This window comes from Drosophila miranda, chromosome 3, assembly GCF_003369915.1.
Source record: "Drosophila miranda strain MSH22 chromosome 3, D.miranda_PacBio2.1, whole genome shotgun sequence".
Classification (NCBI taxonomy): domain Eukaryota; kingdom Metazoa; phylum Arthropoda; class Insecta; order Diptera; family Drosophilidae; genus Drosophila; species Drosophila miranda.
In genome coordinates this window covers 9,060,067-9,075,226 of record NC_046676.1, presented here as the reverse complement: position 1 = coordinate 9,075,226, position 15,160 = coordinate 9,060,067, and the positions used below count along the sequence as shown (strand labels likewise).

The window sequence follows — 15,160 nt, the reverse complement described above, 5'->3', positions numbered from 1 at the left end:
CTCGTCACACAATTTAGTTTTATTAACTGAAGCGAGTGGCGGCAGGAGACCGATGTAGAGGAAAGCAACGGTAGAAGAGGATGAAGAGAACTGATTCCTAGTGGCTCCCCAGATGCGGCTGCTGCTCAACCATAGCTGCCACTGCCACTGCCACTGATGGGCCCTTTAGTTTCCATATTCATCAAGACGCTATTTAATTTGTATAGTTTGCATAATTTTATTATGTTTTATTTATTTGTTTCTTTTGTTTTTGTTTCGTTTTAGATAATTTACGTTACATTTAACTACACAGACTTAGGGGCTAGAATTTCTCATTTCCTGCAGCTGCGCCATTATTTACACATATTCTTTGGAGGTTCCGCAGCCGCAAGAGCATCCGCGTTGGATACGATTCGCTCTCTAGTTAGGTCGTATCGTACGATCTTATTGCACATCTCTAAGACAGTTAAAAGTTTTGTCCACTAATTAAAAGTTACTTTAATTTAGTGAATATCTGGGTTATTTTAGACAATTACTCATAGTTTATTTTGATTACGCGATCCGTGCTTCTCGTTCTCAATATTGGTTATTTCTCTTTTGATTAACAAATTCTGGCCAAAACTTTTGTTGCCCTCTCTCTGGGCATCCCATTCGTACCCCTCTCTTTTACTTGCAGTTGCACCCACACTTAACGGTAACAGTTTTCCAATTTTCCATTACTTTAGTTTACCAAAAAAAATTATTTACAGCTTAACTCTGAACTTCCTAGAGTGAAGTCAAATTCCATTAGCAAAACCCGTTCTAATCAGTTGAGTGGTTCTCCGGCTCTCTGTACAATTCCCCCCATAAATCATATTTACTCGCGAATGATGGAGCTTGAGGATGTCCGTAAGTGCAGTGACTGAAACAAAGTTCTTAGCCCTAAAAAGGGGCTTACGTCAGACGGAAGGATATAGATACATATGTAGACGGGCAGGGGTGTCCTTGCTACAGTTCGGTCAGTTCTTCTTATTGGATTTGGAAGTGACTCCATCTAGGATCTGCTAGATCCTGATCAACCACTTGATCAGAAATGTATGAATGTCTGGTTCAGAGATAACATACATACATATATACGAGTATTAGATAAAAGCTCTTTGTGCCTTTGCACTCAAAAAAAAAAAGAAATGTTTTGCCGAGGACTTAAGAGGGTTCGGCCTAGCTTGAGATATTTTTGCAGATATTTTTCTAGAGCTAAAGAATTTTTAAAACCGGCCAAAGTTGAAGAATTGTATGGCTTCAGACATTTTTTCAAAAAAATATTAGTTTCTTTTATGAAATATGAACTTGTCTCTTTGCCACAGCAAATGCCTAAAACTCTGGATGCTTTTTCAAGTACACTCTTGCGCTCTCCAATATATGCGAATACGTGTATGTGTAGTGTTGATAGTTTTCGAAAGTTTATCTTTTTACTGTTGCTGCATGCTGCAAGTTATTTCGCTCTCTCCCTCTCTCTGTCTAGCTGTTCGCCTGTCTGCTCTAGCGCTCCTCCGTCTTGGGAGCACTTCTAGGGAGTCTTCTCCTCTGTTGATAAGTGTGGAGTCTGTCACCTACGCTTACACTCACACATTTAAAAAAAATACAAACACATGCACATAGAAAGGGGCTGATTGATGGCTTGGCATCATGTATGTATGCCTGTATGTATGTATAGAGAGAGTTCTTAAGCTTGATTCGCTGTCTGTAAAGTTGAGCTTTGGGTTTGATTATGGGGTAGTACGTATGCTCGGATTTGGGCCTTGCTTCAATGAATATCGTATGAGAGAGAGAGAGAGAGAGAATTAACTAGTGTAAGATTACGGCTAAGATTCCACCAATACATTCGTTCGATAGTTTGCACCTGCCTCTGCTTCTTCCGTATGTTCCTTTTCCTCTGTGGTGGACGCTTACGAGATCTTCATGTATACACTCGTGTGGAATAACCGATAGCCGGTGGCAATGATTATCATAATCATATGCAGCTGCGATTGCATTGTCTTGGTGGAGCCGCCCACATGTCCGTGATACATGGCCGCCGGATTGTCGCCTGTGGCAGGAAGGAAACCGGGAAAAGAAGAGCAGAAAAGAAACCAAATGAAATGAAAGGAAATGAGAGAAATGTGAAAATATAAAAATGAAATTTTTATAAAAATTTAATTAAAATCATGAAGGAGAGCACTCTTATACCCACACACGCGGGAATGTGTGCATACTCGTATGTACAGAAATGTGTGCTCTCCCACACGCTCGCGGGCTTAACTAACAAAATGCTAATGAGCGACGTCGCTTCATCGCGCCAGAAACTTATAAATTATGACTGGCTCCTAACTATGTGGGTGGTCTTTGTTTGGCGATGCTGCACATGTATCCATGTGTGTGGGAGTGTGTGTCTTGGTATGTTTATGGCCTGGCTTTAATGGCAGTTTGCCTGCCAAATGGCTGCTGTGTTGCCGTCGCCGTCGTCGTGTCGTGTGCGGGCAGTTTTAATCCACATGCTTGCGGCCGTGTAATTTTCATAAATTACTTTTATTGTTTTCTCTGTTTTCAGTCGCGTGATATATGGACTGCAAATGAGCTGCAGGAAGCAGCTCTCCCATCGCAACACACACACACACACACACAGACATCTGTCTTTGGTTTATTTCAAGTTTTAATTTCATTTGCGATGATAATTGAAATTTCCTTCAGGCAGACAGCCAAATGCAAATAAATATGACGCTACCGTCATACGTTGCCGACGTACTAATTGCATTTCCTGTTCCTTCTCTAGGTCAGGGTCCATCACTCACCTTTAAAGATATGCACCAGGACACTGGCCGGCTGCGTGTTGCTGGCCACGCAGGTGAAGTTGCCCGAGTGTTCGCGCCGTGTACGCTGTATGGTGAGCTCGGATGATTGAAAGTCTGCAAGGGGAAAATGCAGCGCTGCAGGATAATGCGTGGACAGAATGGCAATGCCGCATGCAGCTTACCTGGCTCCGTTGACACGTTAATGCCCCGATCAATGTCGTAGTTAATCATCCGGTTATCGTGATACCAGAATATGTACTCGGACGCCTCCGTGTTCTGCACCACGCGGCACTGCAGCCGCAGTGTGGAGCCCGGCGTTAGGTAACGTATCGGGGGCCCAGAGATCTCGGCGCGCGCTTCTAACCGAATGGAAGGGCAAGAAAGCAGACGTTGAAATTCATTTGAAAGATAATCAGTGTACTCATAGTCATGGAAAGGCTTCTAAGCTACATCCACGCTTACTTGGCCCTCATTTGGCTGCTTTGTTCCAGGCCTAAACATCCATTAACTTAGCCTGATCCTGTTCCAAGAATTATCCCCAGCCCAAGCGAACTCTTAGTTCTTGTCTACCTCTGACAGTCCAAGGTCAAGTCGAGTCAGAGTCAAATTCTTTGCCTCTCCAAACTGCTATCAATATCTTTCAGAGCCCCTGGAGCGGGCTCCAACTCCAGCCTTTCATCCGTCCACAGTTGGCTCCAGAGTTGGTTCCAGCCAAATGAGGGCTGTCACATCAGTTTCCATGTGTGCCAAAATGAGTGGAGCGGCTTTGTTTTTTGGGAAAGGACCTCGACCCAGCAAAAGGCCATTAGGCGCAGCACATTCAGAGTAAATTGTTTGTTAAATTCAGAATAATGTGCGTCAGTTAGCCAAGGACAGCGCGACGAGTTGAGAACTTGCTGAGTCGTTGCCATTTGGCCCGGATCTCCCCCTCCTGCGTCCCTCCACCGACCGTCTCTAGAAAGTCTCTCAACCCTCTCCATCCCTTCTTACTGTTCACCTGTTCCACCGACCCCTGACATATGGACATTTCTAATTTCAGGTCGAGCGCATCGAAAACGATGCGAAAATGTGGGAAAAACTAAAACTGCCTGAGATTTTCCACCAGAATTTCTTATTTCGCTCTGACCAGCAGAACGGCAGCAGCAAAAGAAATTCAGTAAGGCGTGAAATTATCGAATACAGAAAACTAGAAGAGGAAAACCCAGATGAAACCCGAAGCCAAATAGAGGCCTCTACTTACCAACGACACTCAGGTGCAAGAATATCGATGTGGGCGGATGAGTGGACACCTGGCACTCGTAGACGCCTGCATCACGTAGCTGCACGAATTTGATTTGCAATGTCCAATCCTGCGGGCGAGAACAAACAGCAGGACAAACCAGGCAAAAAAAAAAAAGTTAGTATTAAAAGCTTGGCCAATGGAAGTCAATTTGCTGCCGTTGGGTCCGGCCCACTATTGCATAAATATTCTGCAATATTCTTGCCAGAATTTTTGTCACGTATCTCCGATTCGAGGCCGACAAGAACCATAGCCAAAGTTCACAATGCAGCAAAATGTGAAAGCCAGAATGGTACGGGGACTGAGACCAGGACAGAGAACGGGACCGGGACCGGGACCGGGACCGATTTGGTATGCAGGTGGCGACTATCCGATTCCGAACCCTGTCGATGCAATCAGGTTTCCATCTGTCTACGGTCTTCATGCCCCAAATCCACGCTCCACCTCCAACGGCCATCAACCATGCAAATTACTCTGCGGAACTCACCTCGGAATGCTTCAAGTGCGTGGCACTGAAGCGCTCGTCGCTGCTATACGTTGTTAAGCCGACCGTAAGCAGATGATAATCCTTTTTGCGTATCCACGATACCTAGAAATGGAAGGAAGGAGAACGGCACGGTATTAAAAGAAGGGGTGATGCCGTTAGCCAAACATAATGGACTCCCAGGGACGCTGCTCTGGGTTGGACGTTTTTTCTTGAATGTTAAACATATGCCCGGATCTGGTGCTGGGGCTGGGCCTGGCCCCGGGCCTGGGGTTGGATCTATTCTTGGGTGTCCCGCTCAAATGTTTGCCAATCCATCAAGCGGCGAGGACGATGGCGATGACAACAACTTGATGATGATGCAATTTTCAAATGGCGCAGATACAAAATGGATGGAAGGGCAGCAGCAAAGAAAAATCAAAAAGAAATTACGTGTAGGAATTACTACAACAGCAAATACAACAACAGCCCAGGATAGGACGACAATCAATATAATAACAGATTGATTGATCCTAGGTTCAAAGTTCGAATTGGCTACCTATCTGTAAATAGACAAACAAACAAACAAATAAATGTAGGGGCGTGTGCTGGAGAGGAACCCCAATAAACCTTCTTCCCACTACCGTCCTGTTCCATCCTTCCCGGTTTGGGTGTGTACGTGTGTTTGTGAATGTGACTTTAGCCAATCTTAAATGACCATTAATCATTTCTTCTTTCCCACTTTACGCCACTTTTTTCCACTTTTCTGTTCATGATGGGAACCTCCAAAAAACACATCTATTAGCTGTCCATATGGGGTTATTGGCTGCTGCAGAAGATGATGCCATGTAGGCGAGAGGCCCGGAGTCGAGTCCTACCTAAGCGCATGTATCAATCAATTTTCAATTGATAAGAACCTTTATTTATTGGCCCACAAAAAGTAACGAAGTAAAAGGCAACTTTCTCCCAAATATTGACACACGCGAGCTCCCAAACTCAAAGATGAAGCTGAAGTTTCCACAAAGCGGGGAGCAGAACAAATGTAAAGGAGCAGCAGCCAACTCGAAATTAAGCTGAACGAGGAAATTGTTAAATCAGCTGCGTGTGCGTTTGCCTTTGCCAATAAAAAGGAATTACATTTGCCGTGCTTAAATGTTTAATGCGGCGTATACGCAATGTGGCGCAGCGGAAAATGGAGAGAAGCAGTCAAGGGAACAGTTCCAGTTCCCCATGCAGCTGACGGCTTAAAATATCATACTTTCCAGACAGAGCTTTCAGTTTAGGAAATACTCATATATACGTTTATAGATTCTCTCACTTTTTTTTGTTTCGAAACATATTTCAAACTGGCGGGCAATGGCTGCGATGGGGGAAATTTGCAATTGAATGGCAAAAAGAGCTGGAAGTCGTTTGTTATCAAGATTTTGCTCGCATATGCTTATGAAATCTTCAGATATATGCTTGTACTTTTCTATATATCTATTCAATACAATCTGTAACAGTAAAAATTCCGAGTGAGAGGCATAAATTGCGCATAAATTCCTTTTTGGCCCCGAAGCTCCTAGTCACCAGACGGCGACGACGACGACGGCGACGGCGACTCCCAGAAGCAGAAACACATCTATATCTATGTTTTTTTAGGATTTTTATGATATTTATGATGGCAAAAAGGACTGCGCAGAGAAGTGGGTCTGGGACTCGGACTGGTGCTGGAAGTGCTACGTGTCGGCAAATAAACCATGCAGCTAGCCAGCAGAAGAAACGAGGCAGACGGGGTACAAAAAAGGAAGATTCGAGTGGAATGTGTGGATGGGAGCCAAGTGAAGCCATCAGCGCCAGCCGGAAATGTGGAGAGCAGAAATAAAATGTTGCGGCAATTAATCAAAAGCCTGCGAATTCCTTTCCCTTTTGGCAGAACTTTTTGTGCGGCTGCATACGTGAACGAGTAAGAGTGTATGAGTGTGGCGCATAAATCTCAGCTGCCACACACACACACACACATACATCTCCCGCGGCTGCTGTGGTGGCTGCGGCGACTCCTGGTTCTGTGGCGCTGCATCTGCGGCACGCAGATAATTGTTTACATTTTACCTTTTCGAGCTTTATGTAAAATAAAAAGTGACGCTTTATTTATGGCCGAAAGCAACAGCACACACACCACAAATCACTTGTTAGCAAATTTATGGCAAATTTATGCTAACTACTTGTCCCCTTTGTACCACAGTGCCACAGCTCCACAGCGGAGTAGCCCCTAGGTAGGCCATATATTCGACAAGACGTGGCTCGCCCCCAGGGCCTGCCAATGCATTTATCGGAGAATCTCGATTCGTGACAGCCGCCCGCACTGACAGGCAGGGACCGGGACCTACCCGTCTGTCGGGTGCCGGGTAATTGCATGGCTTGGTGGCTAAATCTATTTCCCCGCAGAAGTTTGAACTCACTTTACATTTTTGTACAGCCCCAGAGCTTCCGCACCCCTGTGTTTCACTCGGTCCGTGGCATAGGTACAACTTTTGATTGGCTTTTGTTCTGATGCATGTTGTTGCATGTTATTGACGCACATTTCTGTGTGCTTTATGTTTCGCTGTCCAACCAATTTCTGTTCTGACACAATCCCAATGGCCAACAGAATTTTACGCAGGGCGAGAGGGAGGTGGTGCCGTGTGGTGCGTTGCGGTGTGGGCAAGCAGGGGGCAGGATGTAGAACTGTTGTAAAAAAGTACAAGCAACTTTTTCAATGTGCACAACTTTTTAACAAGCGATTTTAATAAAATTCTATTTGGAAACTGCAACGGCAGCCGCCATTTTGGTTGCAACTTCGTCCCCCACATAAAATGCACACACACACACAAAATGGATAGTAAAAAGCAACAGAGAGAGAGAAAAGAAGGCTGCCTTCTCTGATCCGTAGGGAGTGTTGACTCGAACGGAATGTTTGCACGAGGAAATCAATTTCGAAGGTTCCAGAGCAAAGGAATCAACTAAATTGAAGGCAATGAAGCTGCCGAATATATATAATATATATCTGTACATTTTTACTAAACGGAAATTGGAGCCCTCAGATTATGCCATCTGCCACATATACTTCTCGGCATTCGCAAAATGCAAGGGCATCACCGATTCGTTGCTCAAGAACTTCACTAATATCTGACCCTTTTTTATAAACCATTTTGTGTGTATGTTTGCTCTTTTTTGGCAAACTTTTGGGTTACAGTTGAAGTGCAAATATGTAGTTATCCAGAAAAAAATTCGCACAATTTATTGTCATGCTATTTGCCGGCCACTTCTGTATGAATAAACGGTTTCTTTTTGCATTTTAGTTGACAACTGTATTGTTGTATTGTTCCTTGTCGAATAAATTGACTTCATTCCGTGGCGGGACTGATGGGCATGTGGTAAAGGGAATGTACAAATCGATGAGTACTTTCCCCTATTCCCATTCATTTGCACCCAATCAGTCATTCATCAATAATTGAGGGCAAATCAGACTCAAGTCGAGCTCAATGCAGCGGAAATGCATTTTAAGTGCAATTACTGCATAATTGAACATTCAATGCAAAAAAAACATATTTGCACTTGGCGCTCCGCAAATTAGTGATTTCCCCGAGGTAGGGGATACGATGGATATAAGATAATTCAAATGAAAAACAGTTATTAATGACGAGTAATTGGGCAGAAGATGGTTGGATACCTGACTGTTTATCACTCTTGTGTGGGAACTTGAGCTAATCTGCTAGTAATTAACATTTATTAGAGCGGAAAGTTTAGCCGGAGGGGCAAATAAAACCTTTTGCTTTTACATAGCTGATTCAAGGCAAGCGCGTGAATATTATGCATGAAGGAGTTGCATCCGAAAAGCCATCTTAGATATCCTGGTACTCCTCACTGCTCACTTTTTAAAGTATTTTCTCCATTTAAGAGTGCGCACTTCAATGCTCTTATGGGGATTATGTCTTGTTTTCCCCAACTCTGAGCTTATCATTCACATGTTATGGAGCGGTCTTCAGGGCAAACAATTAACGCTTTCTCGTTTAATACGATTCACTTCCTCCGCATCAAAAATAAGTGGAAATGAAAATTGCCATAGCTTACTTTTCAGTGGCTGTCAACTGTGTGAAAGGCGATTGTTTGCCTGCGGCATTTCCCCATTTAATGGCAGAGCACAGGGCCCCAATTCAAACATTATTCGTTAGCCAAACAATTGATGATTGCATAGCAATTAAAATAATTAAGAATATATGTACATGGGCATGGCAGTGACGGGGCTTGGGTTAAGGTCCTTTGAGGCTGTCACGGCATTGAACTTTTCCCTATGCTACACACTCACGCACACAGACAGGCGCTCCGTCCTCCTGCGGTTCAGTATAATTGTTTTAGGTTTGGGGTCAGACCCCGAAGAACCCTTTTGTCTTTCACTCACAAAAGTTTATAGAAATTATGGAGCCATTCTGTATACTCAAGACACGGACGCTGGAGAAAGAAATCTGGGTCAAATAGTCGTATTCCCCTTTGTTCGGGACATTTGTTTTAATAAACATTGTGACAGGCAGCAACAGCAACAGCAACAGCAGCTAGAGCAATATCAACAGAGGACTATCCGAGTGGGCAGTCCCGCCTTTGACTATGGAGCCTTCATCAAGCTGTCGACTGGAATGTCTTATTAGCTGGCAAACAAGTCCAGTGCCCCGACCTGTCCTCTCCTGCCCTGTACTATCTATTGTCCTGCTTGCGTGTCTGTCCTGTCGCGTCCCTCCTTCAGCTGCCTTAATTACGGTTAAGTCTGCCGGCAACAAAGTGATAATGATTTGTATTCCTTCAAAAAGGTTTATGGCAATTTTCGTGCAACATTAACTTCTTGGAGCAGCACCCCCTAAGTGGCTCACACAGTGTGAGTATTTCCCAGCCCCGTCCTGCCACGCTTCTCTAAGCTTATAATAAGCTTAAACTTGTGTCTGTTTTTGTGTCTCTGCCACTGTGTGTGTGGCTGTCATGGACACACAGCTACTCTCATACCCTCAATGACATTTATAATTAAATTGGTTTCTCAAAATAGACAAATTGGCGCAAACTACACACGCATATGCCTGAGGATGCTCTGCACTTGAAGCTTCCATTTAAAATATGCCGAAAATCGACTAATATTTGCCATAGAAAAATCATCGTCCCGTGAGCAAATACATTTTGGTTATTAGATTAGAGTTTTGAGCTGTTACTTTTGGTGAATTCAAGAAGTTTAAAGAGCTAACATAATTTTGACCGATTCATTAACAAGAAAAAAAGAAGCAGTTGTTTTAGGAATAAAATTCAATTCGCACTAAAACTAATCAATTTTAAAGCCAATTAAAAATCAAAGCCAGCCCGCAGACAGTACCAGCAACTCCAAGAGCCTTATACCCCCCAAGAACTTGGTGGGTGTAATGAAGAGATCTACCATTTTGTGGCCTTATTTTGTATATAGAACATACATTTTATTTGCTGTTGGTTCTAGTGGGCACGAAGCAGCTGTACAAATAGCAACAGTCCCAGATTCAGATACAAAGATACAGACACATTAGAGCTTGAAGGTCATTGCAGCCATAACCGAGCCTGGCAGTAAAATATTTTATAATTTTTTATGTTGCTGGTACTTCAAGCAGGGACTGCGACTACAAAGAGCTCTACAGCGACAATACTGTTGTGCGGATGCATGAGTGCTGTGGCGTAGGAAGACTCGACGACTGTATTTGTTGAGGTCCTTGCTTTGTTTGCCTTCTTGTTGCGGCTGGCAACTGGAACTCGAGTTCAAGCAGGAGCTTTAGCCCGCTCACACAGCAACATGGAGGCCAGGCCCTAAAAATAGGGAATGAAATACTCAGCTGAGAAGAGAGTTCAAATAAAACGGAGAAATGGCATAAGAATACCAGTGTGTGTGCGAGTATTACTTTGTTCGCACAACAATCTGGAAAGGCATGTGATTCATGTGCCCCAAATCGCATGGGAAGGGGAAACTTAAGCTGGAATTTCCAGCTGAAACTATGCAAAAATTATGATTGTGCAGAAAATATGGGTTTGTTTTGTTTTGATTAAGCGGAGCGGCTACTGTATCCTATATCCCGTAGCCCGTATCCCCTGCCAACCTTCATCAAAATTGTGGCTAAATTATTTGTTTGTTTTTTTTTGTATGCCACACTCGAAGGACCAACTAAATGGCTTCTGTTCGGTTTTGGTTTTGGCTATGGTTACTCACAAGGGCGATTCACATTTCCCCCTTTATCTGATCTTAAACTTTGCAAATTATATATGCATATATAGATGTGTTTGTCTCCGTACCGTACCGTACCGTACCGACCTTCTGCTGCTTAAATATTTGCGTAACCTTTTTTATCTAAACGACTGATCCGAGAGCCGATGGCACAGGGTGGAGCCAGAAGAGCTTCCCCGAAGCGTTAATTTTCATAAAATACCAATTTCGGTATTATTATCTGGAAAATGTAGGAAAAATATACCAAGAGGAAACGTTTGCCAAAGCTTACCTTGGCCTCCCACTCTCTCGCTCTTTCCTTTTATAATTCTATTTTCTAATCTGCATTGGAGAACATTTTCTAGAAAATTATAAATAAATTACGTTCTATCTGTGCAGACACTCTCTCGCAGAGTGAGAAAAAGAGAGGGAGAGAGATGGACATTTTGCAAGTTTTTCGGCATTTAAGCTTTTGGAATTTTCCTTTGTCGAACGCCTAGGAGACGCCACGGCGTGCTGTGAGCACATTTAATTACTGCTACTTTTCTCTATGAAAATGTCCCAAAGCGAGCAAGCGAGAGGCGAGTCTAGACATTAAAAACGACAATTTATCTAAAAAGTAATTAAGTGCTCAAGTTGTACAGACACACGGATGCACGGAAGCAGCATGGAAGAGCACAGGGAGCAGAGCAACAGGGCAATCATGGGAATCAGAGTCAGCAAAGGAAGCGGAAGGCAACTGGGAGGCAGGAGTCACAAGAGTGAGGTTTACGGCCCAGAAGCACAGTGCGAGTGCAGTTCGTAGTCGAGCATATATGGAGAAAAATATGCGGTACAGTGGGCTCTGAGCCAAAAAGGCAGCTTTGTTCATGTCTCTTTAGAATTACCTGAATGTTGGGCTTTCTTTAACCCGAAAGGGAATGAAATTATACTTTTCTAGCACTCAGACATTTTAACTACATATTTTCACAGCTGATTTAAATTGTTAATTATTTAATTATTACATATACAACTGTGAAGAAGAAATTAAAAAAAGGAAAATACACCAATACACCAGATGGCCTGACGAGAAAACTCTTGAAGGGAGCTCTCACTGTACGACATATATGTATGTTTCTCTGGTCTGACTGTGTGGCAGCAGTGTGCTGCTGATTTAGTTCAATTTATATGAGAAGAGCCAAGTGCAACTGGAGTAAGAGGAGTCCTTCCCTCTGGGTGATGGCTGACAGGACGAAGGACACACGTATTTGCTTAGTTTATTTTAAATGCCGTTTAAGCTGATGCTCTGGGATAATACCCAAATGACATATTTTAATGTCCGCCCACTGCCACATAAGAGTGTCGTAATTCTTAATTTAAAACGCAAGCTCTCTTTCTCTCTTATATGTGTTTGTGTGTAGGTGGGAGTTTTCGACGTTTGATTTATGCGTTTTAAATTTGCCAGTGAATTTCCATATATTCTCAAGCAGATATTTGTCTTCCAATTGAACAAATAATTATTCATAAATAACCATCCAGGATACTATCCTTCGGGCTAAATATTCGACAGGAAATTTACCTCTGTGTTTGTTTTCCCCTCCTAAAACTCAACCACTGTAAAATGATGGCGCAACTGAAATGAAAATTGCAGCAAAATGCCGAAACAAAGGCGCGCTCGAGGAAGCAATTCATTTATTTAATGTTTCCTGAATTTTATTGTCGCCTCACAGAAATTTACGACAACGAAAGGAGGGGGCGAGGCCAAATCAGAGGCTCGCGGTAAAGTTTAGTGTGCAGTGTTTAAGGAAAAAATTGGGCCTGATATACCCCCATCTTTCATTTTCTCTAACAATTCATGAAGAAAACCTTTTTGCAAACTGATGCTCGAAACGACAAAGGCAAGGACCTGGGGAAGACAGTTTGATTGCAAGTTCTACCGCACTGCAGAGGCAAGGGGAACAGTGAGGTTTTTAGAGTGGCAAAAAATGGAAATATGGAAATTATTCCCCATGCCGATGCCAAGGCTGGAGGTGTATTTCCTGTCCACTGAACTCGCCCTGCACTTGTACTGCATTCCCATAATGCCACGGACGTGTACTACATGGGCTGCGGTGCTCCAATGCGCCTTCCGCCATTTGGAGCAGACTTAAACTCATGGGGAGAATAATTAAATGAAAATGCTCTGTGTACAAAGAGCATACCGAGTACCAGACAGAGTTTGATCTGAGTCTGAGCCTGATTGAGATAGTATTGTGAATGCCAAAGTACGAGTATGCATCTATATATTCTCTGGACTAATTATTTAATCTGGCAAATTAGGCGCCTTTGCTTTCTGAACTGCTCCGAATATTGCTCCAGTGCATTCGCTGAAACTCGGCCTGCGGCTTAACGATGTATGCGAGTATTAGCATTTTGTAGACCTCTAGGACCGGCTGGAATATAATTTTCATAATACAAATTGGCAACTTATTAGGCAGGAGCCCCAAACACCCATACTCGTATTGTGGAAGCCGTAAGCTTTACCATTCACACTTGAGCACGCAGTCGTGCAAAATGCCAACTGGCTATGTACATATATACTCACAGTACAGTGGAGACAGCCTACAGGGGCTTAAGTGCTGCTTAACTTCCGCACCGCACACTCGAAGGCCCAATTATGAAATCGTCAATTTAAACCAGACACACAGCAGATTCGCCAAACACTCAAACACCCGGGCACACACGAGGGTCAGGTTGGAGGAACTGACAAGGGAGAGATGAAGAAAGGGGACAGCATAATCGTGTCCAGCTCTTAAGGGTAGTGGAACAAACACCTCCAGGCGCAGTCAGAAGGGAAAGCTGAGACGGCTGAGAGGTAGAATTAGGGGTCAGGGGAAGGCATATACAAATACACGAGACGTGACGCACACCACAGCGTATGAGTAATAACTCTAGACAAGCGGAAAATTAATACCACTTGAGGCCTTGCCATGTCACTGCCTCAGTATGTCCTGCTGGACAGACGCCCACATATACTCCCAGGAGAAGGTGGAGGAGGAGACCTCCCAAAAGGTGTAATTTGTTGTCTGCTGCTGCTGCGTGTGTGTTTCGACTGCTTAATGACCCACCAAATCATGTTGCCCCAGGCAGAACCGAGTGTCCAATGAAATCTCTGTGTTTAGTGTCGAATTAGTTTCGACGGAAGCTGAGAAGAGCACGACATCTCAGCCTTGATAAAGACGTATTTAATGAAATACCACCAAAGCAGCTCCAGATCCAGAGTTAAAGTAATCGGCATAGAACATCCACCGACTCCCCATCTGCCCTTCTGGTGACTCATTCATCTCCCATCAATTCACATTTATTGCGTTTCCGTTTCAATTAGCACAGAAAAGTCAAATGCTTCCGCGCCGAAAGGAGTCGCTAAATAAACTGGAATAAAAGTATCATCATCATCATCATCAACGGCATCTCCAACGTCGTTGTCATCTCCAGCACCAAAGACAAAGTCAAACAAGGCCGCGGCAGTGATGGATTCGTTTTTGATAAAATATTAAAGCAATACGTAGACGAGTATCAAGAACTCCAAAAGGTGGAAAGGTAGTATTTACTCACCACGCCTTCCCCAATGTGATGCACGGTGCAGGGCACGTGGGCGGTGGCGCCAATCTGCGTCGTCACAACCGTCGAGTTCTCAGTGCCGAAGTACATGGGAGAGCCGAACACACTTTCCACTCCATCGATGCCGTTCGTTCCCTCCAGATTGTTCTCAGCCGGCTCCGATCTGTGGCCGGCCATGGGAATTGGATAGGGCCCGGCCGTGTCTTTCGCCTGTATGCGGGAGTGCTGCTGTAGATGTTGCTGCGGATGCTGCTCGGGACTCGCATGTAGGCCCTGGCCCTGGCTCTGGCGCTTGTCATCGATCAAGTTGGTTGAATCGAAGCTTGTTATGCTGCTCCCACTTGCTCCCACGGGTCCCTGGGCATAGGGCTCCGGCACGGGCACAGGCTCGGGATCCGACTCTCCCTCATAGTCAGCTCGGGAGTATGATGGGTAGGGGGCCGTGAGGGCTGCGGCCGAGACCGGTGACATAATTAAATTTTGATTTATATGCCTCTGTGATGGCTGTGCGCTATGTCCACTTCTGGCCGCCGCCACCGCCGCTGTGCTTTGCGGCGCCATTGTGAAAGCGGCTCCTGCTTCTGTTCCTGTCCCATCCATTGCGGTTGCGATTGCTGTGTGGTCTGTGAAGGAGTCGGAAGGGGGAGAGTGACATTTTTAAAATGTGTTAATATATTCGATGCCCGCTGGTGGCCAGGCGCCTGCCGCAACAGTTTGTCGGAGGGGCAAAACAATAACAGAAACAGCATGAAGTCAATTAATTTGGATTAACTGACAGCTCTGCGTATACGCAATATTATTCCAAACATTTCCATTTGGAGAAGCTGGGCTAA

The 15,160-nt window shown here is 44.3% G+C and overlaps 1 protein-coding gene across 2 annotated transcripts in view; it reads right to left on the bottom strand.

Moving 5' to 3' along the window:
- Nucleotides 1-205: 205 nt before the first annotated feature.
- The window catches only part of LOC108160905, a 33,152-nt gene continuing 18,197 nt past the window's right edge, over nucleotides 206-15,160 (bottom strand). Inside the window, exons 2-7 of one of the 2 annotated variants that reach the window (XM_017295178.2) lie at nucleotides 14,322-14,950; nucleotides 4,553-4,654; nucleotides 4,027-4,135; nucleotides 2,969-3,145; nucleotides 2,787-2,900; nucleotides 206-2,044 (exon numbers count right to left, since the gene is read on the bottom strand). In XM_017295178.2, coding sequence (XP_017150667.1) covers nucleotides 1,905-2,044; nucleotides 2,787-2,900; nucleotides 2,969-3,145; nucleotides 4,027-4,135; nucleotides 4,553-4,654; nucleotides 14,322-14,950 — 1,271 coding nt within the window. In that variant the 3' untranslated portion in view covers nucleotides 206-1,904. The remainder of the gene's footprint in view (nucleotides 2,045-2,786; nucleotides 2,901-2,968; nucleotides 3,146-4,026; nucleotides 4,136-4,552; nucleotides 4,655-14,321; nucleotides 14,951-15,160) is intronic. The other variant, XM_033391854.1, reaches the window with a different exon arrangement.